Consider the following 22,992-nt stretch of genomic DNA (forward strand, 5'->3'; position numbering starts at 1 on the left):
TGGGTATCTCAGTTTACATCCCATTTGACATTGGTATCCGTCGTCAGTTAGTTTGGAGTAGTAATTTGTATTTTTTATCATTTCACTAATATGGGGGTTTGTGTTTTTAATAATATACCTACATATGAGTATATGATTGTTAAAGACGGGTGGGAGGGTTTCTAATCTCTTCGGACAAAGCCCTCGCATAATTATGATAGAACTTCACTTTTTAAGTTCGTTTAATCATTAATTATTCTCATTTTTTATAGCGCCATTGGGATGCAGCCATGTCCACTTTCGCTGTTTTGGCTTCCTGAAGAAGGAGTTCATCATAAAGAGGCCCTCCCTCTCCATAAAGCCAGCCAGCAGTTGGCCACGTGCGTTCCTCTCTCCATACCCAAATTGCCCCACTTTCAGCTCATTATCGCTTCGTCTACCCAGCTTCGCGTTGAAGTCCCCCATCACAACGGTAAAATGGGACCGGGAGCTATGTATGGCTCTGGAAATATCCTCATACATAGTCTCCACTTCGTCGTCGGGGTGTTCCGTGGTCGGTGCGTATACCTGTATGACCTTCAGCGAATACCGTTTGGTGATTCTGAGTATAAGGTACGCTACCCTCGCCGAAACACTCTCGATCTGGACCACGTTGTTGACAAGGGACTTGTGGACGATAAACCCGACACCACCCTGGGACTGCTGGTCGCCCTCCCGGAAATAGAGCAGGTTTCCGGATTTCAGGATTATGGTGTCCTCCCCCTCTCTTCGGACTTCGCATAATCCTACGATATCCCACCGCAACCTGCTCAGTTCTTCCTCGAGTTCGGCGAGCCTCACGTCAGTCCGCAGCGTGCGAGTGTTAAATGTTGCCAGGGCCAGAGGTCGTCGGGGTTGGTAGCCTGTCGGTACCCGGTGATTCTTAGCACCCCTCGCCCCACCGTTACCGTGACCGCTACCGTGGCCCGGGATAGTGGGGCCGCCGGGGACTAGGGGCCGTGTATTTTTGTTCCTCTCCATGGGGGGGATTTGCCTTAATCGCCACGCTTGGCAGGCGGGTTGGCGATCGCAGTTTTTTATAAGGTTTCGCACGCAGACGCTGCTGCCCGTCCGGTGCTGCAGGGATTTTGTCGCCTCTTACGACACGCCTCCTGTTGGCGGTGGGGAAGAGTATTCTTTATGGCCGTCCCCACACGGCACCAGAAACATATTAAGTAAAAATCAAGGAATGACTTTTTACCATTAAGTTGTACATTTATGCACTTTAAAACACTAATTTAATTTTGATTTGTCAATTACAATTCGTGACCGCGGCGGCAGCCATTTTACGAAAATTTCAAAGAATAAAAATCGCAGACTTGACACTGACGCATAAATTAGTATACGAAAGGAAGGTTAAATAAAGCAATAAAAATATTTTTTAATGATAATTAGCAATTTGTATTGCACAAAATACTAATAGTCCCGTCCAGCCCCTCGTGTTAAGCTAAATAAGCTTGGGTTATGAGTGGGCTCACACAAAAGTCGTGCGGCATCATGGATCAAACTTGTTCGAATCCACAGGAATCTCACTGCTGTTGTTCGTATGCGACTGGTTAGTTAGTAAATCACCCTAATTATTGACACCTAGTTCACGAGATAGGCTAAAATTATAATAATTATACAGTGTGTCTGATCACCAGTGTCCGACCCGTTAGGGCGCAGTAATAATTATGATCAATTTTATCGACAAATCCACTGAAAAACACAACTGGCATAAAGAGACAACCCGGGATGGTTGTTCGCATTATGGTAATGTGTAACGATGATCTTCCGTTCGTCGTTGAACCGCTTGAACGACGTTCAGCACCCCATATCTTCTGCTCCAATTTATTTATTTTCTTCAGCAAATGTTCCTTATCCTCATTTGACGTTTTTCGTTCGGCATTTTGACGACACAAAAACACTATTTTTAACACTGGGTACGTATTTAAGTAGAAGAAGTGCGAACTGGCAGAGCACTGAATCGTGACTGACGACGGATACCAATGTCAAATGGGATGTAAACTGAGATACCCACAAAAAAAAAAAAAAAAATATCCTCAACTAACAGTGCGTAAACTGGCATCACCGTACGTGATACTACATAGTTCTTATTTCTAATCTCGAGGACAAAGCACGAGCATAATTGTACTAAGTTTCGTTAAAATCCGTCGCGTAGTTTTTGTTTCTATAAGGAACATACAGACAGACAGACAGACAAAAATTTTACTGATTGCATTTTTGGCATCAGTATCGATCACTAATCACCCCCTGATAGTTATTTTGAAAATATATTTCATGTACAGAATTGACCTCTCTACAGATTTATTATAAGTATAGATTAATTTACCCGTTATAATTGATACCCGTAAATAGTTTTTTAAGTATCTATCTTGATCTTCTCACCATTAAATTGATAAAAATTAAATTAAAAATCGTAGTATGGAAAAATGAATTTTCGTATAATTCTCAATATTATGCCAATTTAAGAATTATACAAGAAGAGTTTACGAATTTTCAAGGTCACAATTCAAAATCAAAGACAAATAAATATTTCTATTTCTATTTATTCAAATTAAATTAAATTAAATAAAAGTAAGGTATCCCAAACATGACCGTCATTAACATTCGTTTAAAAATGCTACGAAATCTCGTAGCAAAGGTCGTAGCGGGCATTTTGTTAGTGCTTCACCATTTTGTAACCTTGTTAAATTTTTCAGGTTGAAAAAAATATTTGCTTTTGGAATTTTATACATATGTAGCACATATTATGTAGTGTAGGTACACAGTTGAATTGACCGCAGTTATACCGATCTTTACGTGAGTGTTTTCGTGCACAAATCTGTATTACGTGTATCATATAAATTTATCACAGCTATGTATTTATGTGTTTGATCAAGTCCAATTCGATGTAAGCGTAATCCTGAAACCTACTTAATAAATTAGTCTACTGAGTTTAGGCGACTACAGGTTAAATGAGTGCAGGAAGACAGACGTTGGGATTTTTATTTCCTTTAAGTCTAATCAGGTACTTAGTTTTTATATTACTAGCTTAGCATAACATTGTTGAATCGCTAAGAATATGCAAGAGTTCATAATAAAAATGACGTACCTACACATTACACACTATATCAGCCGCCCTAGGCATATACAGTGTCATCCACATTGAAGTGCGGTGAGCGAGCGCACGCCGCCTCGTCAGTACATTACATAACAAATGCATAGTTTTAATCGAGGGGGTGGTGGGGCCTGATTACTGCGCTCATTACGAAGATGACGATGACGGCTGCGCAGCGAAAGGAGCGGAAGTCGATAGAAAAATTTCGATGTCAATATGAAAAGTACAATACCTTTTTATTTATTTTTATTTAAAGTACCTACCTTTATTGAACTTTCGTCTTTTAACTACATTTGTAGCATTTTGAATTATTTTATTGCCTTATCTGTGTTACTGCCATCTCAAGCTCATTTTTAATCTTTGGTTTATTAACTTTAATATACAGTTGTATATTACTTATTCAGGCAGTAATTTAAAAAAAATATTTACTCACAGTGAAATAGTTTTGAGGGTTAGATAGCCAGTTCATCTGTAGTCAACTACAGAGGAACTGGCTAGCTGAATTCCTGGTGAATATTCCACCTTGGGTCTGATCATCACTTTCCATTTGATGAAATGTAGGCTAGCTTTGTAGTTAAAAAAATGGCATGTAAAAAAAAAAACTATCTTATATCTGAATCGCAACCGCCCGCCCAATGTCCTCGCGGTGGGCGGGAAGTGAATTTTCATATATTTTTGCGCGAACACACAAAACGCTCATTATGAGATGCATTTGCTAACGAACGGGGAGAACGCAGCGCCTATGTACTACGTCTACTTCTGGAGACATCATGTTTTTCTATCACAACTCGTACTGACATAAAAGAGTTATTTCACATTACGTACCGTTTGCCATGGTCGTTGTTTCAAGTGGTTCTTCATATTATTGAAAATATACTCTTGCGAAGTGATACTTTTAAGATATTCTATGTAGGTATTTTGCGGCTTGGTGCTCAACTTGTTTGTAAATAGACAACAAAAAATTGCATTCAAGTTTTATAATGGCAACAGCTAACTTCAGTATGTGTGTAACTTCTTAGTATAGTTTCTTCTTCTCCCTCTTTCAGTTTAATATTATTACATGTAGGTACGATAATATAAATAATTCATAATAACAATAATTGTAACCTATCTCCTAAACTATCCCGTTCACAAAATGGCCGGGCACATAGCCTTCAGGCTTTGTCTCTAGGTAACGGCGGAGTTCCGCCCCGTAACGACCCCGGTAATGACGCCCGTCATCGCGATGACATTAGCGCCGCCGAGCGAGAGACCACGGCGAGCATTTGTTCCATTACTTTTGTCATTGCACTTGTTTTAGGGAGATTATTTTTTGATTCGAAGTACCTACCTAGGTACACAGCACATAATGTGTGCGTAGCTAAATTTCAGATGTTGCGTTCTGAAATCAATCCAAATATCCTGTAAGATAAATGGGTCTAGTCGAAATAAGACAAGTAACAGTAGGTATAGCAGAAGGCTCGTCATATCACCGGTTTTAGATCCATTGATTTAATGTCTGTTTTGCCTATTGAAAATTAGTTGGTCAATGAAACTGAAAATTTAACACTGAAAAATTGACTAGTTTATTATTTTTCAGGCTGCAGAGGCCTGATTTACTTTCAGTGCCTAACATATTTAGTATCCGACCGAAACTACGTTTTACGACCGAAACCGAAACCGAAAACGAATTTCGGCAACGGTGTCTATTTCGGCCGAAACCGAAACCGAAACCTCCTTACAAGGCTCATATTTTGAGGGAAAAACAAAGAAAACGTTATTATAATCAGACAGTCTTTATTGTTTTCTCTTTAAAATGCATTAAAATTGAACTTATAAAGCGCCTTTTTACTCTAAAAGGTATCAAATTAAGTTTTAAAAAAGAAAAAAAAAGGATTTATAGTCTAGATTTTTTTAAATTAACCGCAATATTCAGGACATCTACAAAACCCGTCCCATGGTCGGGTCTTTTACCTTAATAATTTCTCAAAACAAAATTGGTAGTACGTAAGTTAGTATCTACTGCACTTGGCACTTGGATACCTCGGTGATAAATACTAAAATGAACTTTGAAACTCTGAATCCATAATATCATCACCATGAAATGCACTACAGTCATTACTAACTACCTAACTAATGTTTGTTTACGTATAGCATTTGCGAACCAAAAAAAAATTGTAGGTTAGATTAAACTTGATTAAACTTTTATCAGTCATATTTATATTTTTTTATGTTTACTACCCGCTCTTATGTTATAACGACATAAAACGAGATAAAACTTACCAAATTCAAAATAAATCACTCGAAAACTCGCCACCACAACAAAACTAACAGCAAATAGTGTCCGACCGAAACTAGTTTTACGACCGAAACCGAAACCGAAAACGAATTTCGGCAACGATGTCTATTTCGGCCGAAACCGAAACCGAAACCGAAACTTCCTTACAAGGCTCATATTTTGAGGGAAAAATAAAGAAAACGTTATTATAAATAGTCAGTCTTTATTGTTTTCTCTTTAAATCACATAGATTTTCATGGTAAGACAAGTGTAGTTTCAAACCAGTAATAGTTTGCCTTCTAGGCTCGGAACTTCCTAGTGAATATAATTTATTGCACTGTTTAGATAAATCAGATGGTTGAATCGCCTTGTCAACAATGCCAGCTGCATTTTTTTTGTCTGCGTAAATATGACCATATCTCCGCTTACCGTTCTCAGCTTCAATGGTTGCCTCTCCCGCTTCGACGCAAAGTCAGAATTCTCTCTACCCTTTTTTCAATTCTAAATGATCCCAACTCTCCTTCACATCTTAAGTCTCAGTTTAACCTTCTCAGCTCTACGCACTCACGTCAGCTCCGCTCCTCCAACAAGTCCGTTCTTTCCACTCCTCTTCACCGAACTGGTTTTCTCCCCGACTCCTTTCGTCTCCAGGCCATAAGGCTCTGGAACTCTCTGCCTGAAGAGACCAGGCAAGCGTCTAATAGGTTTTCCTTTAAAAAATCTGTACATAACCACTTCCTTCAAATTATTTCATCTTCATGAATTGTAATTTCAGTTTAACTCAATCATCTATTCTATGTATGTATTTATTTAATGTATATTATTTATGTATTTATGAATCATATTTGTTTTTTTTCTCTCTTTGCACTAGAAGTACCGCCAAACAAATTTCTTTTCTGCTCAACCCAAAGGTAAACTGGTCGAGAATGCTTTAGTGCATTAAGTTCGCCTTAAGTACAAATTTATTTTGGCATTAAAGTTTAAATAAATAAAATTGGCTCTGATCGGATTCATTCACTCATTCAACGCGCCGAACATGACCGACAACAGCGTGGAAACTCCCGAATGCACATTCGGTTTCGGTCGTAGTTTCGGCAAGTTTGCCGCCGAAAACGAAACTAAACCGAAACTCGTGTTTTTACCGAAACTCAACCGAAAACGAAACCGAAACCGAACATTCGGTCGGACACTAACAGCAAACAAACAAGCGAGCGAATCACGACATTGGCTCTGATCGAATTTATTCACTCATTCAACGCGCCGAACATGACCGATAACAGTGCGGAAACTCCCGAATGCACATTCGGTTTCGGTCGTAGTTTCGGCAAGTTTGCCGCCGAAAACGAAACTAAACCGAAACTCGTGTTTTTACCGAAACTCAACCGAAAACGAAACCAAAACCGAACATTCGGTAGGACACTAGGGGAGAGTTCGGTATATTGTACCGNGTATTTAATTAAACTTCGTATAAGTGGCCACTATACATAATTATTGAAAATCATTTATCTTTGTAATTAAGGTCATATAAAAGTGTAATGACTTTTTTTTCACGTATGTACTTATTCATAATAACGTAGACGAATCATTTTTAATTAAATTAATATTGCAGTAAATATTGTCATACATAATACGTGGAGATTTTCTATTGACATTTTAAAATATCGTTTATAATTTTATGGAAAATAATGGAAATTATGCAATTTATTTTCATAATTATGTGACATCTTTTACATACATACAAGGCTTGGTAACACAATTTTATTACATTTACCTTGATAATAATTTATGTTAAAAATTATTCTGTTATTATAAACAATTTTGAATATAGAGAAAAGTTCAACTTTACATTGCTAGTAATTAAAACTCTTAAAAATTCNATATATATTTTTCAACTATTTCTATCCAGCAGTAAAAGAGGAGTAGGCTTTACAAAATGCCCATTTGGCGCGGATTGAGGACTCTAATCGCCTTAAGATCTCACGCGTTAAAATTAAACTGACGGAGTTCACAATTTCACGTTGATAAAATTATGCTTAAGGACTTATAATTATATGTACCCTCTCTTTCAAATATTTATTTGTAAAGTGACGATATTAAAAAATAAACAACCAGAATAAACAAAAAAGTATATTTAAAATTGTTGGTTCACAAAGAGCTTCCTGAAACATTGGCGGATACATCGAATTTTTTGCAGTCTACCGGTATAAGCAATTCCTAGGTAAGTTCCAAAGAATAACGCCGCGTGTGCAGGTCCCACCAATAAGAACAAGAACGGATGATCAGCTAGCACTCGCTTGTCACGTCGTAGTAGCGTCTCTACATATCCTGTTTTATGTACAATGGTTCTTTACAGGACAAAAAAGCAATTCATCTATTCCTTAGTAAATAAAATCATTAAATGCAAATAAATATAGGTGAAAATATACATAATACATGCTACATAAGTTAGAAGAAAGCCATTATTTATTCACTTGTCATGAAAGTAGGTTAGGTATACTTACCTACATAAATAACATTTCAGCGAAAGCTTATAAGTCTTATCGACGACTCATTCCAATTGCTTAGTAAAATAATTACTTCATTTTTCAAACTAGGTAAGTTACGTATAATTGGTAGAAATATACTTTACTGGCTTTCCGCCCGCGGCTTCGCCCGCGTGGAAATTCGTCTGCCACAGAAAAACTTTATCGCGTGCGTCCCTGTTTCAAAAACCAGGACAAAAACTATCCTATGTCCTTTCCCGGGACAAACTATATCTATGCCAAATTTCATAAAATTCGGTTCAGTGGTTTAGGCGTGAAAGCGAGACAGACAGACAGACAGAGTTACTTTCGCATTTATAATATTAGTATAGATAGAAGTATAGATTACGAGAATGCCATTAACAATATCTTTAAAAACGATAGCAATAATAGTCGTTGAAAATAATTAAATCAGTACAGTTTTACTATTCTGACTTGTAGTAGCCGATGAATAAGGTGGAGAATCCTTGGGTAGCCAGCACGTAGAGGAACGGTCGGTCAGCAAAGAACACCCGCGGGGGTTTCGGTCCACAGCGCTTCATTAACACCTTCTTAGCTGTTCCAAAGAAAAGCCTAGCATAAATAAATCAGAACTAAAAACTGGCAAAGCCATGGTTAGTGGGCAGTGGCATGTAGGTACTTATAGTGGAGAAGAAATGTTGAAATCGAACAAAAAATTTAAACAACTGTTTATCTCTTTCTAACTTACCTATATGGTGATGGTGACACATGAAAACAGAGATAGATAATGTTTGGTCAGTACTCATTCTGGCAACATTTTCATGTGACGTCACCAACTACCTGACTCGTGCCCTCGTGCTGAGTACCTTACACGATTTGAGAAAACAATATGGCCGTTATATAGGTAACTAGCTTTCCGCCCGCGGCTTCGCCCGCGTGGAATTTTGTCTGTCACAGAAAAACTTTATCGCGCGCGTCCCTGTTTCAAAAACCGGGATAAAAACTATCCTATGTTCTTTCCCGGGACTCAAACTATCTCTATGCCAAATTTCATCAAAATCGGTTGCGAGGTTTAAGCGGGAAAGCGTAACAGACAGACAGACAGACAGAGTTACTTTCGCATTTATAATATTAGTTGGGATCAGCTGACAACTACACATACAAACCACAAACACAAACATCTGTCAGCTGATTGCCTATCCAGGATATTAGGTAAATTGGTATATGAGCCGACACTAGCCCATGTTAACATAGGCATATAAATGGTATGATGAAGTCAGAAATTAGATATCATCATTTTAATTTTTTTAATTTGCATACAAAATAAATTTTATAATATCCGATTTGTATGAAAATTAAAATAATTAAAATCAAGATATCACTTTTCTGACTTCACCATACCATTTATATGCCCATGTTAACATGGGCTAGTGTCGGCTCATATACCCATTTACCTAACACCCTGTATGTGCTGTAATATAGCGGCCATGTTGTTTTCCCAAATCGTGTATTTATGTGTGTAAGTGTGTGTGTAATGTATGTACCGAGGGCCTAGTGTGAGTTTACATCATACGCACTCACTAGTGAGCGCGTCAAAAAATTACATTAAATGTATGACGGATTGTACAGCGCCCCTAGCGGGAAACGTTCAAAAACTAAAAATATCCTTCCTTTTTTCAAACGCGCTCACTACAAATTAAATGTAATTATTAAGCATTAATTTGTACGTAAATTACCTACATGTTACGGTAATTAATCATATCTGTTAATAGCGAACTATTGACTCCTGCAGTCAAGTCCAAAACACACTTTCCAACTTTAGTTAATGAAAATTGAATTTTAAAGGATAATTATAAATATTAAGGCATATTTTATAACAATTACAATTTTAAAAAACAAATAAGCAGGTATGTAACTCTTTAGTTTTCAAAATTAAAATACCTAAGTCTCCGTCTTTCTAGGACCTGGCTTGTGGTAGCCAATAAATAAGGTGGCGTATTTCTGAGCATCTAGCACGTACAGGAATGGCCGGTCAGCAATGAAAACTCTCGGGCGTTTCGGCAATCGCATTATTATCTTAATCACAGCTGCGTCAAGAAAAGTCTACTATAAATAATCAAGAACTCAAAAATGCGAAGCCATGGTTAATTGTTAAAGATGTTAGTGACGTCAAACAACCTACATCAGGTTTTACATGTTAACCAATTTAACTAAAATATTAAATACTCGTTGTACCTAAATAACATGTTACGGTAATTAAAAATCTGTTAATAGCCAACTATTGACTCCTCCATTCGAGGCCAAAACACATTTTTTAACTTTCAGTAGTAGGTACAGGAAAATGGAATTTTACATAGGTATTTTATAACAGGAACAATTTATTGGTGTATTCAATAATATATTAATAAAATTAAATAAACAAAAATATTTTCACTCACAAAGGTTTCATTATAATTAGTGATGATCGATACCTACTTTTAAGCTTAAAGTCTGTGCCAGGAAACACCGCTCTTCCTTAGAATATTATTTGTGCTTGATTCTTCATGTTACATTTTCTCACTTAACAAAAAAAATGCATAACTACTAAAATTAGACGACCAAGCAGTCACTAGGTAGGTACCTATGATTCCATTTTTCCAGGAAATGGCTTGAAGTAGCCAATAAATAAAGTGGCGTATTCAGGGGCGCTCAGCACGTACAGGAACGGTCGGTCAGCGATGAACATTTTCGGGGGTTTCGGTTTCTTTATTATCCTCTTAGTTATTTTACCTGTTTTATAGAAAAGCCTACTTACTATACCTAAAAAATCAGAAATCGAAAAATTGCGAAGCCACAGTCAATGGTAAAGATGTAAGCTACGTCATTCATCTACATGCGCTTCATAAATATTAGTGATGCAACGAATACGAATATTCGTATTCGCCGAATAGTAGACATTTACCGAATATTCGTATCGGTGAAATAATAATTGCGAATATGAATACCTACTTTTTTTAAATTTTGTCCCACACGTACACACGTCGTGTCGTTGTGGCTATAGTGGTCGGAGACACATGTCTCCGACCACTATAGCCACAACGACACGACGAGAAAACCCCGGTCAGTATGTAAAAAAGTAGTAATAAATAGTAGAATTTGACTGTCAATAGCAGGTCGATTGTACAAGTATTGTTTTGTGATTAGTTACAAAGTACAGCGATACAATAACAAAAAAAATGACATTTGTTAATGTTAATTACTAAAACCACAATAAAAAGAGTTAAAATGAGTATTTCATGATAATGTACAGATATTCGTATTCGCCGAATAGTATATTTAATATTCATATTCGTAAAAGTAGTATACCTACGTTGCATCACTAAAATAAATATACCTACGTCAGATTTTGATGCAAAAATAATTTTATGTAAAAAGTAATTAGAATGTTACTACAATTACGTGTTCTTTCGTGTAACCAATTTAACTAAATTACATTGAATCGTAGGTATATTACGAGTAAATATACAGGGTAGCCAGGGAGTTGACGTTCAAAGCTAAAATTTAGATTCCTTACATCGAGATGTACCTATCTAAATCACGAGTATGTTCTTATGTAGGTATGTATGAGTAATTAAGTACCTTGATGTAAGGAATCTAAATTTTAGCTTTGAACGTCAACTCCCTGGCCACCCTGTATTATGTTGCGTTGACTTATCATGTTTGTTAACAGTAAGTTGTTTTTATTTCAAACTACAATCGATGCATTAAGCAAATCACTGGCTTTCAAACATTTTTATTGTGAATGAAAATTGAACTTTAATGGAAAATAAATAGTATCGCAATAGTTTAATTGGTGCCTTTCATTTCACATTACATAATATATATTTTTTATTCTTAGTATGTAACAAGCCTTTTTTTTCGACTGGAAAATGCATAAAACTGTATACTCACTAGCCCAGGGGGGCACAATAAGTTACACACATAACCATATGGGTGTATTAATATTGGCACTACCTAAACGATGACACCGAGTGTATTTACCTATCTATGCTCGAACTCATAGCACTAATGTTTTGCATCCCGAAGGATTCGAAGCTGCTGTATCTACCGAGCCACTTGGTGTAATCAACTGCATTGGATTTGTACTACTTCTTAACTACCTAAAAGGTTTATATGTAGAAAATAAAATGAAAATGATACCTAAAAGTAGGTACACATTTATTGTTATATTATTATAATACATAAATATTTATTAAAAATAAAACTTATGCATACTCTTCTTAACAATATTCTAAATGCAACTCATTTTATAACGACAATATATCATATAAAAGTATAAAATATAAAAATTCATCTACACACTATAAAGATAAATGCATAGCTGAAATGTTTTCCTAATATCATGAGCGAAAAGCACGAAAAACTTTTGACTTCGAATCGTTTGCGTATTCGAATCGCCATCAAGATTCCTAGTATGAAAAAGTGAAGTTGGTATGAAAAAAATGGTAGCACGAAACTAATTTTTGCAATCGAGATCGTCACGTTATCCTTTATCGAAGGCTGGGTATCGAATTTTGTCGAATACGCAAACGATTCTATCAGATGAAAGTTGTTTGTGCTAGAGTTAAACAATGTAAAATCAGATTTTATGGTTTCGAATTCGATGGTTGTTTAAGTTCACGCGAATGAGCAGACATCATAAAAAACTTTCGAGTTCGAATCGTTTGCGTATTCGAATCGCCATCAAAAGATTTAGTACCCTTGTGAACGTGTCGTAAGTGAACTTAGTATGAGAAATGGTTGCACGAAACTTATTTTGAGAATCAAAATTATAACGTTATCGTTTAATTCGAAGGTTGAGTATCGAATTTTGTCGAATACACAAACGATTCGAAGACGAAAGTTGTTCATGCTAGAATACCGCTAGAAATACATTAGCCGTAACTAAGTAGGTAAGTACCTACTTAGTACATATCTAGAAATTTTCACACATCGAAACCACGCAAGCAGTTTGAGATAAGCTTGTCAATTTCAAAAGGTAATTGTTCGTTAGAAACGTGCTAAATACGTCCAAATGCGTATTACAGACCGACTCTCAAAACTGTTCAATTTCAAGCATTGATGGGTTGAATGTATGACCGAGGTCCGAGATTGAATAGTTTTGAACCTCGTTTTGTAATACGGGCCTAAGAACGCTTGAGGGCTTGAGCACCTATTCGTCCGTTTCTTCAACGCCACGGTGCGCAGCTACGAAGTATGGTGCACCATCGACGAAGATCGTAACGAGGAACGGTCGGTCAGCCACGAACTCGGTAACCGGCTCAATTATTGCACAGAACATTGCGATGCTCATAGCTGAAAGTTTAATTATTTTTTTTTTGTGTCATAATGGTAACATTTTATCTCCCCACAACAAACATCACAAAACGAAACATACAATTATTGCAATGCAACACATACCTACAAGGCATTTAAAGAAGTAGGTAGGTAGGTATCTTACGTTAGTCGTTCAGTGATTAGGATAGTTGAACTTTGGGCAACTAATTAGTTAATCTGTGCTTTCGGTTTCAGACGGCTTTTAAATCGTCATTACAGGTTAATTAAGTTCGTTTGTCCAAAATAAAAAATAGTTACATTTACGTTCTGGCTTTTGAATATTCTAAGACAAGTTGGTCGTAAACTATAAAATCAAACGCCCAGTCCTGGATCTGTCAATAGGCCGTATAGGCCGCGGCCTAGGGGCGGCAGCGTCCTAGGGGCGGCAGATTTCAGATGACGCTTACTCGATTTCAGAAGATAAAAGTTAAATAAAGATCCAACCCCACCCTAACCTACGGGCGGCAAAACTGTTAATCCGCCACTGCAAACGCCTATAGATATACCTAGTCATTAGTAATACAAATAATCATTTGTCTTTAGGCTCAATGGATCTGTCAAAAAAGGTCTTTCAGGAGTTCAGGACACACTAAAAGTAGTTGTCTCTATACATATAGTACCTCAAACCAAGAACAATAATTCCTAACTACTTGTAGGTACGAGATTCTTGTATCAATGTATATATCGCTTATTAGATTTCATTCAATAAAACAAAAGAAGTAAATAAATACTTGTATTTTTGTTAAATAAAGATAATTAAACAAATATTATTTATTTCCAAAATGTGTAGCCATGAAGAACGGGGTGCGGTTCACTAGAATTGCGGCCAGGAACGGACGGTCCGCTTCGAAGCGGGGCACGGGCGGCTCCATGAACAACGCCGTACACATTGCAACAGCCATAGCTGAAATATTTTGTAATTTATTCAAGTAATGCAAGCAATTGATTAACGATACGTAGATTTTACAGGTTTAATCTATGGTAGTACGATAAGCAATAGGTAGGTATACATAACTCCGACATTTTACCAATACCACCACGCACCGAAAACACTTCCAGCCATGACAAACAAAATCTACATTACCTAATCAGGAAACATTGAAAATTACCACTTACAAACTATCTAAGTACTTATTTATACTTAGGTCAGTCACGCAAATAATCCTGGATGATTGGCGCTAAAGTGCAATAGTTTACGCCCGTATTTACAAACATTACTATGAGGTCTTACAGTACGCGTTAACTTGACGCACAGGGTGACGCACGAACCAATCACAGAGCTCTATTCAACGCTGTGCGTTCGATTTGCTTCTTCACTTAAGCAAGCATCGTTTGTGAATACGAACGTTATTCTTGAACCATAGGTAGGTACTTTCTATAGCAGATGAGTGCATAATTAGTAGGTAGTGCTGCCTGGAAAACAGTGCTAAACAAACAGTAATTTATTACTGTTTACAGTGCTGTGAAATTACCCACTGCCTACCTAGAAATAAAATTACTCAGTCCCCACTAACTTCATATCACGTTTCGGTTGGTACTTTAATCGGATGTACCGCGCGGAGTGAGCCAGGCCTGGTTATGTTTAGGTTATTTTATTGATTTAAGGAAAGTACGCGAAGATGCTTATTTCTGTTTAATTTTGTTTTTAATTGTAATAAAATATAGTTATTTTAATGTTCATATTTTTCATTTCACTTTCATTTATTCGGGTTAGTATGTAAAACAATATCGATTGTCTATGTTATTAACTACTGTTCCTTTTCGTTTCCTAATTTGTTTCTTAATGTATCGTATAATATTTTGCCATAGTTTTATTATAGGCTTGAAATTTATTGAAATCCAATTTAGTAACCCTGTGGTACAAATTATCGAACCGGTTGGCTAAATTGGACCGAAGCTCTGAGCTCGTATTTTGTTGATTTGTGCTAAATATACAACAATCATGTTAATTAATACTTATGAAATAGTAAGTTGAATAATTTATCTTATATTATATACCATGGACATTAGCAAAAACAAAAGAAAACTATGTGTAAAATGGGATTGAAAAAAACTGGTCCAAATTAGCGGACTCTCCCTTAATTATTTAAGTAGATATTATGGGAAGTAGGTATAAATTCTATGTACTAATATGAATCCATCTAGAGTTCAAAAATATCATCAGTCAGTGAGCAGTGAGCATATAATGTACACAACGCTGCTCTTTGCCCTAGCGGTGGGAGGGGAATCCACCCTTAATAGTTTCACATTTCTATAGTGCCCTTTTAGCACCAAGAGATTTTATTAAAATAATATCCTTCTCATTGCTCTAGGAATAAGAAATGACTAGATATTTAGTGACGCTACGTCACGTACGGCATTAGAGATTAATATTTTTCTTTCATTTGATGCATCGCTGGAAAGACCATCAACCTTGATAAAAAGGGATCATTTAGAAGTAACGTGCATTTCAGGGTTCACATATTATAGCTGTAGCTTAACTTAACTCCATATTATTATTGATGATGATGTGTCAAACACAAACTCTTACACGTTACGAAAATAGATAATAAATAATGCATGCTCTCGCCGTCGTCACTCGCGTTATGTTAAAGTAAGAAAACACGATTATCGTATTTATTTGTCAGTATTCATGAAATGTTAATGCTTTTAAAAGAAATTTCATGCCTGACAAAGTTCCCAATAAGTATTTACCTTGAATATCGTACGCTGTTATTCTCGCCAAAAATATAGAAAAGTGAATAAATGTTGTATTTTTCTGAAATAGCTTGTGATGTATGTATAAGATTTTATCAAGTAAAGTTAGCATGAAAAGATTTTTAAGAAATTATGTCCTAAGGTGAAATCAATAAAATATTATTCATAAAACTTCGTAGAATATGGCGCTAAATCTGAAAAACTTATCAGCAAGTAGCGAAGTCGTTCAATTGACTTGATTGGAGTTCGAACCCGCATTATGCTGATTTCATAACACACTTGGCGTCCCGCGTGGGCGTAGTTGGTAAAAGCCAAGTTTGCTGCAAACTAGATTTTTATCGGGCGCCCGAGAGGGTTGCCCTAGTTTAGTATTTTGTAGCATGACTCGTGTGACATTAGGCCCTCCACATACTGCTTTATCCCTGCTGTAGCGATGTAGTCACAATGTAATGCAAGGAAGTTTAGTTAATTATTTACTTTTACATTTGCAATTTAAAGCTAGTTACACCAGCTATTAAAGCAGTGATATAATCACAGGATTGTCGTAACATACATAGTTGTCGCCGTTTATACTTAGTTACATAATTTGAATTTCTGCAAATACACTGCCGGCTTTACATTTTTACACACAATTTCATATCCAACGTATGTTTCTATCTGGAAATTAAGCTGCAAAATTTTTGCTTTTAACTCTTTCATATTTTCTCTTGCTTAACGAAAATAAAATTTGCATGTAAAGGAGAAAACAAGTGTAGTACCTACATGAAAATGTCATTAAAAGCTTTTATTGTTACCATACTAATTTTTCAAAAATTACAATATCTTTTTATCCTTTCCGATGAGGACTATAATTTGTCAATAGCAAATATTCAGCAAAGCATGTGCAAAAGACATCAACGCATACACAAGTTTTCTTTTAAAATTATGAGAGTCAAATTCATTAAGGCCTATTATTTATGAAATCTACACTTTGTAGATTTGAAATTGATCTAATCTATTTTTGTGCTCAAATCTAAATTCGAGCGCTTCAGAATATGGGCCCTATTTATTTGTTTGAATATATTTCTAACTAGCTTTCCGCCCGCGGCTTCGCCCGCGTGGAATTTTGTCTGTCACAGAAAAACTTTATCGCGCGCGTCCCTGTTTCAAAAACCGGGATAAAAACTATCCTATGTTCTTTCCCGGGACTCAAACTATCTCTATGCCAAATTTCATCAAAATCGGTTGCGAGGTTTAAGCGGGAAAGCGTAACAGACAGACAGACAGACAGACAGACAGACAGACAGACAGACAGACAGACAGAGTTACTTTCGCATTTATAATATTAGTTAGGATGATGATGTCTTCAAAACGGTGTCAAAGATATTCCAACAAGAATATTTCATTTCTTTCGACCGAAAACATTGTATTGCCTCCTCAAGCCCAAAACGAAATCCCTCTAGTGCCTGCCTGTAATGACACTGCCTCTCTCTACCTCTCAAGAATCAAAGGATCCACCTTGAAATTCCCTCTCAGCTTCAAACGAATAATCTAAATTACAATCCCAATGCAAATAATCTCGCTTATATCGTACATAGCGGTATATATCTCAGCGACGGTATAACGAGGTCCAATTTTCAAAGAAAATCCCTCATTTCAATATCCAGCGGTTGCCTCCCTGGAGGGGGCGCTTTGACGCGCGCTCGTTACCAGCGGCCGCCATCATGTGGAAATGTAAAATGAAAACATCAGAGGCTGATCCACTCCAATCAGGCCACAATACGGATTTATAAATGAGAAAATACTTGCACTGCGGGCCAGGATCACTGGCCGCCAATGAAGCACTTTAGGATATTAAATCACTAATGGTGAAAGCTTTTTATTGTGTCGCTTTCAGCAGGCATAGTTTTATACAACGTACTAGCTTTCCGCCCGCGGCTTCACCCGCGTGGAATTTTGTCTGTCACAGAAAAACTTTATCGCGCGCGTCCCTGTTTCAAAAACCGGGATAAAAACTATCCTATGTTCTTTCCCGGGACTCAAACTATCTCTATACCAAATTTCATCAAAATCAGACAGACACAGACAGACAGACAGACAGACAGACAGACAGACAGAGTTACTTTCGCATTTATAATATTAGTTGGGATATTAGTTGGGATTTACATTTTCAAACGATAACGTTATTGAAAGTCTCCAGGTAGGTATATAGGCTGTTCTATGGTCATGAGAAATGTATTTATTTATTTAAACACATGACAAATTAAGTATTTTCAAAAAATATATTACAAAAATACGTTGCTGCGATCTAGATTGTTATTCAGAAGTAGGTATGTGTTACTAGAAAAGCAAGGTGGGATCCATGTGTATGTGTTATTAAAAAGGAATCGCAGCGAATACATTATGGAATCGACAATCCGAGTTGATTTGTGTTTTTTTAGCTATTACAGTACCTAAATCATTTTTGTATACCTACTAATTTAACTTGTCCTGAAGTGTATTCGTTGCCTGTAAGCGGTGGTCTCGTTTCTTCTCACGGGCTCCACAAAGCGAGGATTGTAGATTCTCGTTCACGATCTTATGTGCTACTCAAGAAAAAGCAATCAGAACTAACCTAAGATGTAACAAGATCATCTTTATAATTAGTTGGGAAGGATTTTTTTTCACTTAGGTAGGTACTCATTATATTTATAACTCTAGTTAAATGTAGTTCACACATGCACAACTTCACTCAGCTTTGACACGGTATACCTTCACAAAAAACTACCAGCAAAAATGTCCGCGTAACAAAGACATTATAGCCGTAAAAGCGTGTATTACATTATTCTATTCATTTCATATTATTTAATATTAATAGAGCGTCCCCGCCCACACCGCGCCCGCGCCGACAAACAAAAGTGTCCTTTTACAACAACAGTGCATTCTACAAATAAATAAATACGTCATTGTGCTCGCGTCACACCGCGACACAGCCGGCCTGTCACTGCGCGCGAAAAGTATGTGACAAACTGTCACAACTTAACATGAAAATGGTCGTAATGCCATCTGATATGCGGGCATTATCTCGGTTTTAATATTTATTTATTTTGATAGGTATGATCTTGAAATAAGATTGTATCAGGTGATAAAAATGTTTATCTTAAAAGCATTAGTTTCTTTGCATTTCCTTAATTTACATGGTTCAGCAGGCATATTATTCAAGTAAAGTATGCATCTGCACGTCACGCTTTCTTGATGACGCGAAGTTTCACGGTCTGAAGAACTGGTTAATGCTGGCATTATTTTCTTGTAAGAGAAAGTTGCGATATATGGTTCACCGCTTTGATTTGAAGGTAAATCATGATATTTATGGAGCGAGACGAAGCACTAGACCACGTAGTAGTAAAACCCAAATATATTCAACATCAAATAAACCGCACCTTCCGCGACGCGAACTTTAAAGATTTTCTTCTGACACAATCATGGTGCCCAATAAATATCCTTTAAGAAAAACACATTTAATTTCTTAATAAACGATAACATATACCATAAATGTGACTTGAAAAAAGACCTCACTTGGGGCTCACCTCTGGGATCAATTAGACCAATTTTTATGGTTATAAAACCAAATAATGATCTCACGTGTCGAATCTTTAACAGATGGATAGCGATTAATCCCAACCTAACAGTTTTATAGCCATAAAAGTTGGCTCAAGCGTCAAAAACACATTTTTGGGATAAAAACCTTTCCTTAAATGATACGAAGTTTAGAACTAGGCTTTTAAATGGGGCCAATATTGGTGGGAAGTGGGGATGCATACGTTTAAAAGTGGTGTCGCGGGAGATGCGATTTATTTGATGTTGAGTGTATTAACTTAAATACTCTGACTATTGCAGCATTTCGGGATGGGATAGAAAATCAGAAACAAAAGCCAATCGAATGGTTAATAGTTCTTCGCCAGTCGCGCCGGCCGCCGTATTCGCTCCGGCTCCGCCGCCCACTCGCGCTGAAAGAGTTGTCTATGGACGAGCTTCCTAATGGCTTGTCCCGACGCGATAGTGACCATAAGTTGCGATGATGTGGAGGCCGGATTTAGTGGATAGTTACGGAAAATCCTTAAAAACTTACCCCCTTATTAATAAAAGTTTCACCCTATTTGAACTCTGGCTTAAATTGTCATTTAGTATAGAAACGTAATTTTAATCCAAGGTTCATATTAAGTGCACTTTTTATTAATAAGGGGGTTAGTATATTATGCCTACTTAAGTAATTAAACGAAAACTCATTCTCAGTAACTAATATTGCTCTACAAATATTATTAAGAACCTATTAAATTATTCAAACTTATTTCGTATACCAATAAAGTTCGGGTAAAGAAGTTGTACATGGTTAGATTCTTAGGTCCCAGAAATAGTTATTTTTGTTTATGTATTCAATGAAACGCACACGCGCAAAAGTAAACATCTTGAGTAAAATGTTCAGTTCTTTGTTATGTAAAGTTTTATTTCGCTTATTATATGCTCGCAAGGGACCTTCGAACCTTCTGACATGTGTAGTTTCCCCTGAACTCGCCATATCCCTGCCACAACAACGAATGCCAGCAATATTCCCGCCACCTCGCGCCTTCGCCGTCGGCATCGGCGATTTGCGATTTTTCGGAGAGTGCTCGTGTGGAGCGCCCTCCACGTAACCGTCCGCCCTCTCCAGCTGGAGTGCGTCTCTTTAATCGTTCTTCGTCTTGCAGGAGTGCTGGCTCGCATGGGTTTTTGTAATAGGATGGAAAGGATGTTTGTTCACTACTTACCTGTCTATTTTGGTCGCTAAAAATAATAAGTAAATATTTCTAAAATATTTTCTAACAATATCAAAAAACGTTTCATTTTCTAAGATATTTATAAATACTTCAGAAAACTTACGTCTTACACATTTTGTATACTTGAGAAACTTATAATAACTGAACTTAAAATACTAAACTCAGTGTTCCGTTTATTCCGTTTATTTTTTACCTATACAAAGCATCATATTTTGTAAAAAAAAAACTTCTTCTCTCATTGACTTTGATTATAAGAATTTGTGATTAGCAGATATTGTATTGAATATCTTGTGCAATTTATTCTCATATTTTCCTAGTCTAAGCTCGTCTCAAATCGAATCTTCAATCGGAAAACCTTTTACATTCGCTGGATTACCCCATTCCAGTCGCAGATCGCGCTATGTACCTACTCGAGATATGCAATCACATAGTCATCAATCACATAAAGCGGCAGATGTCGCCGATTGCCTCAGCCTCCGGAGGGAAACTGCTGAGGACGAGTGAGGATCCTGCATTCAAAGTAATTGAACATGCCGCTTCGTTGGCGAGCGAACCGCTTTATTTTCGCTGACAAAAAGTTTGGGACCCCACCGAAATGGAATAGGTAGTGTTTGATGTGGGCGGTGTTTTGCCTACCTCATGATAGTCATAGGTAGTAGGTAGGTATGTACATTTATACATTACGTTTCAAAATGAATATTAATATTTTAAATCTTACAATGACGACGAACGACCAAAAGATACTGTTTGATAATATAATTTACTGTTCGATAAGTAATGTCGAAAACGCGGCCCAAATTCTTTCTCGTCTTTACCGTTGAAGTCATGAATTATACCGGCGCAACATTGTATGTTTCTCTCATTGAGCAGTTAAACCTACGCGTTGTCCGTCCGACTTGCTCGTTAAATAGCCGGGGCCGAGGTGACTAAGGAAATTTAATTGCCGTTCGGCGATAGAAGCAATTTCCCTCGAGTAAAATAAATAACGCAATTTAGGGGCACATAGTGCGGGGCACGGGGTGCGGGGCGCTTGTTGCGATAACTTGCTTTATTGGCAATCTGCGCAGCCCTCTTACTTGCTATTTACTGCGAAATATAATTACGCTACGTACGAGTACGAACATGGCGAATCTCACTCTTACGACGATTCTTTATAATTGCATCATTTTGTAATAAAAATATGTAATTAATATGGCAATATTATTTATATTAATCGACTAGATTCATAGCTAGTCAACCGAATAATTAACATGTAGAGAAAACTCCGCCGGAACTTATCGGTTTGGTTTTTGTTATCGCTTGAATCTTATCATAGCTGAAAGGCCATCTAACTTGTCCGTTTTCAGAGAATCTAATTACTTTTTGTCATGTATTAGTTAATCTGGCAATAAATAATTTATTACCTACTTTGTTACATGTAGTTAAATGGACATATTTAAATAAATGGAATTAGTTTATTATTTGCAAACTACATAAGAATGTTCGTTAAAAATCGGATGAAAGCAATTGTATGGGTTATCACACCTTTACATTTTTTGATCACGTCATTCATCGAGTGGGGCTGTCTTCGGCCGATACAACCGAATTCAAAATTGTGTGCATAACGAGCCGTTTATCAATCAGCGCACAATGGCCGCCGCGTCGCCGGCGCACAATAGCACACGAATATTCTATTATTTAAAGTAGGCACAGGAACACAATGACACCCTTCACATTCACTATGCAGATAACAAAACATTTACATAATAATAACCTCTATTTAACACAAAATAGAGCCTACTTTAGAAACTTTCTCGTTGAAGAGCCATCGCGATGATGCAGCATTGTCTGACAATAAAATACAACAATAGCTACAGAACGGCGTATAATTATGTAATTATATCGAGTCGTGTAAATAGATAATGTGTTAATTATGTTTTCATTCTGTTAAATTGACTCAAACAGTTTGATGCAACAACATTTAATTTCGGCTTTGTAACACTTTATAATAAGTTTGATTGCCGTAATGGCTACATGTTAACACCTGACAGAAGTGAGTAATATTTTCCTTGTAATAATCAAAAGAGTCGTGTCTGTACCTTAAATTCACTGCTGTGAAAAATAGCACTAATTTTCTTTTAAGTCTAATGGCTGAAGCAAGACAAAGATACTCGTGCAAGTATGAAGTGTATTTCGCTAACAGAAACATATTTTGAGTGACTTATAAATATGTGTATACTATACCAATATAATATACTATTATATCATGTGATTCCATTTCGTAAAATGTAAATTGTATAGGATAGGATTAAATTAGGACATTGCTAGTTT

General features: G+C 36.7%; 1 protein-coding gene across 1 annotated transcript; it reads right to left on the reverse strand.

Moving 5' to 3' along the window:
• Nucleotides 1-315: 315 nt before the first annotated feature.
• On the reverse strand, nt 316-999 carry LOC114349678 (uncharacterized; the record flags this gene model as incomplete). Its single annotated transcript, XM_028300148.1, has 1 exon — nt 316-999. A coding segment is annotated over exon 1 (684 nt), but the record flags the coding sequence as incomplete, so codon positions are not given.
• Nucleotides 1,000-22,992: the final 21,993 nt, after the last annotated feature.

The sequence above is a fragment of the Ostrinia furnacalis genome, unplaced genomic scaffold, assembly GCF_004193835.3.
Source record: "Ostrinia furnacalis isolate ACB-3 unplaced genomic scaffold, ASM419383v2 OfSCF0695, whole genome shotgun sequence".
NCBI lineage: Eukaryota > Metazoa > Arthropoda > Insecta > Lepidoptera > Crambidae > Ostrinia > Ostrinia furnacalis.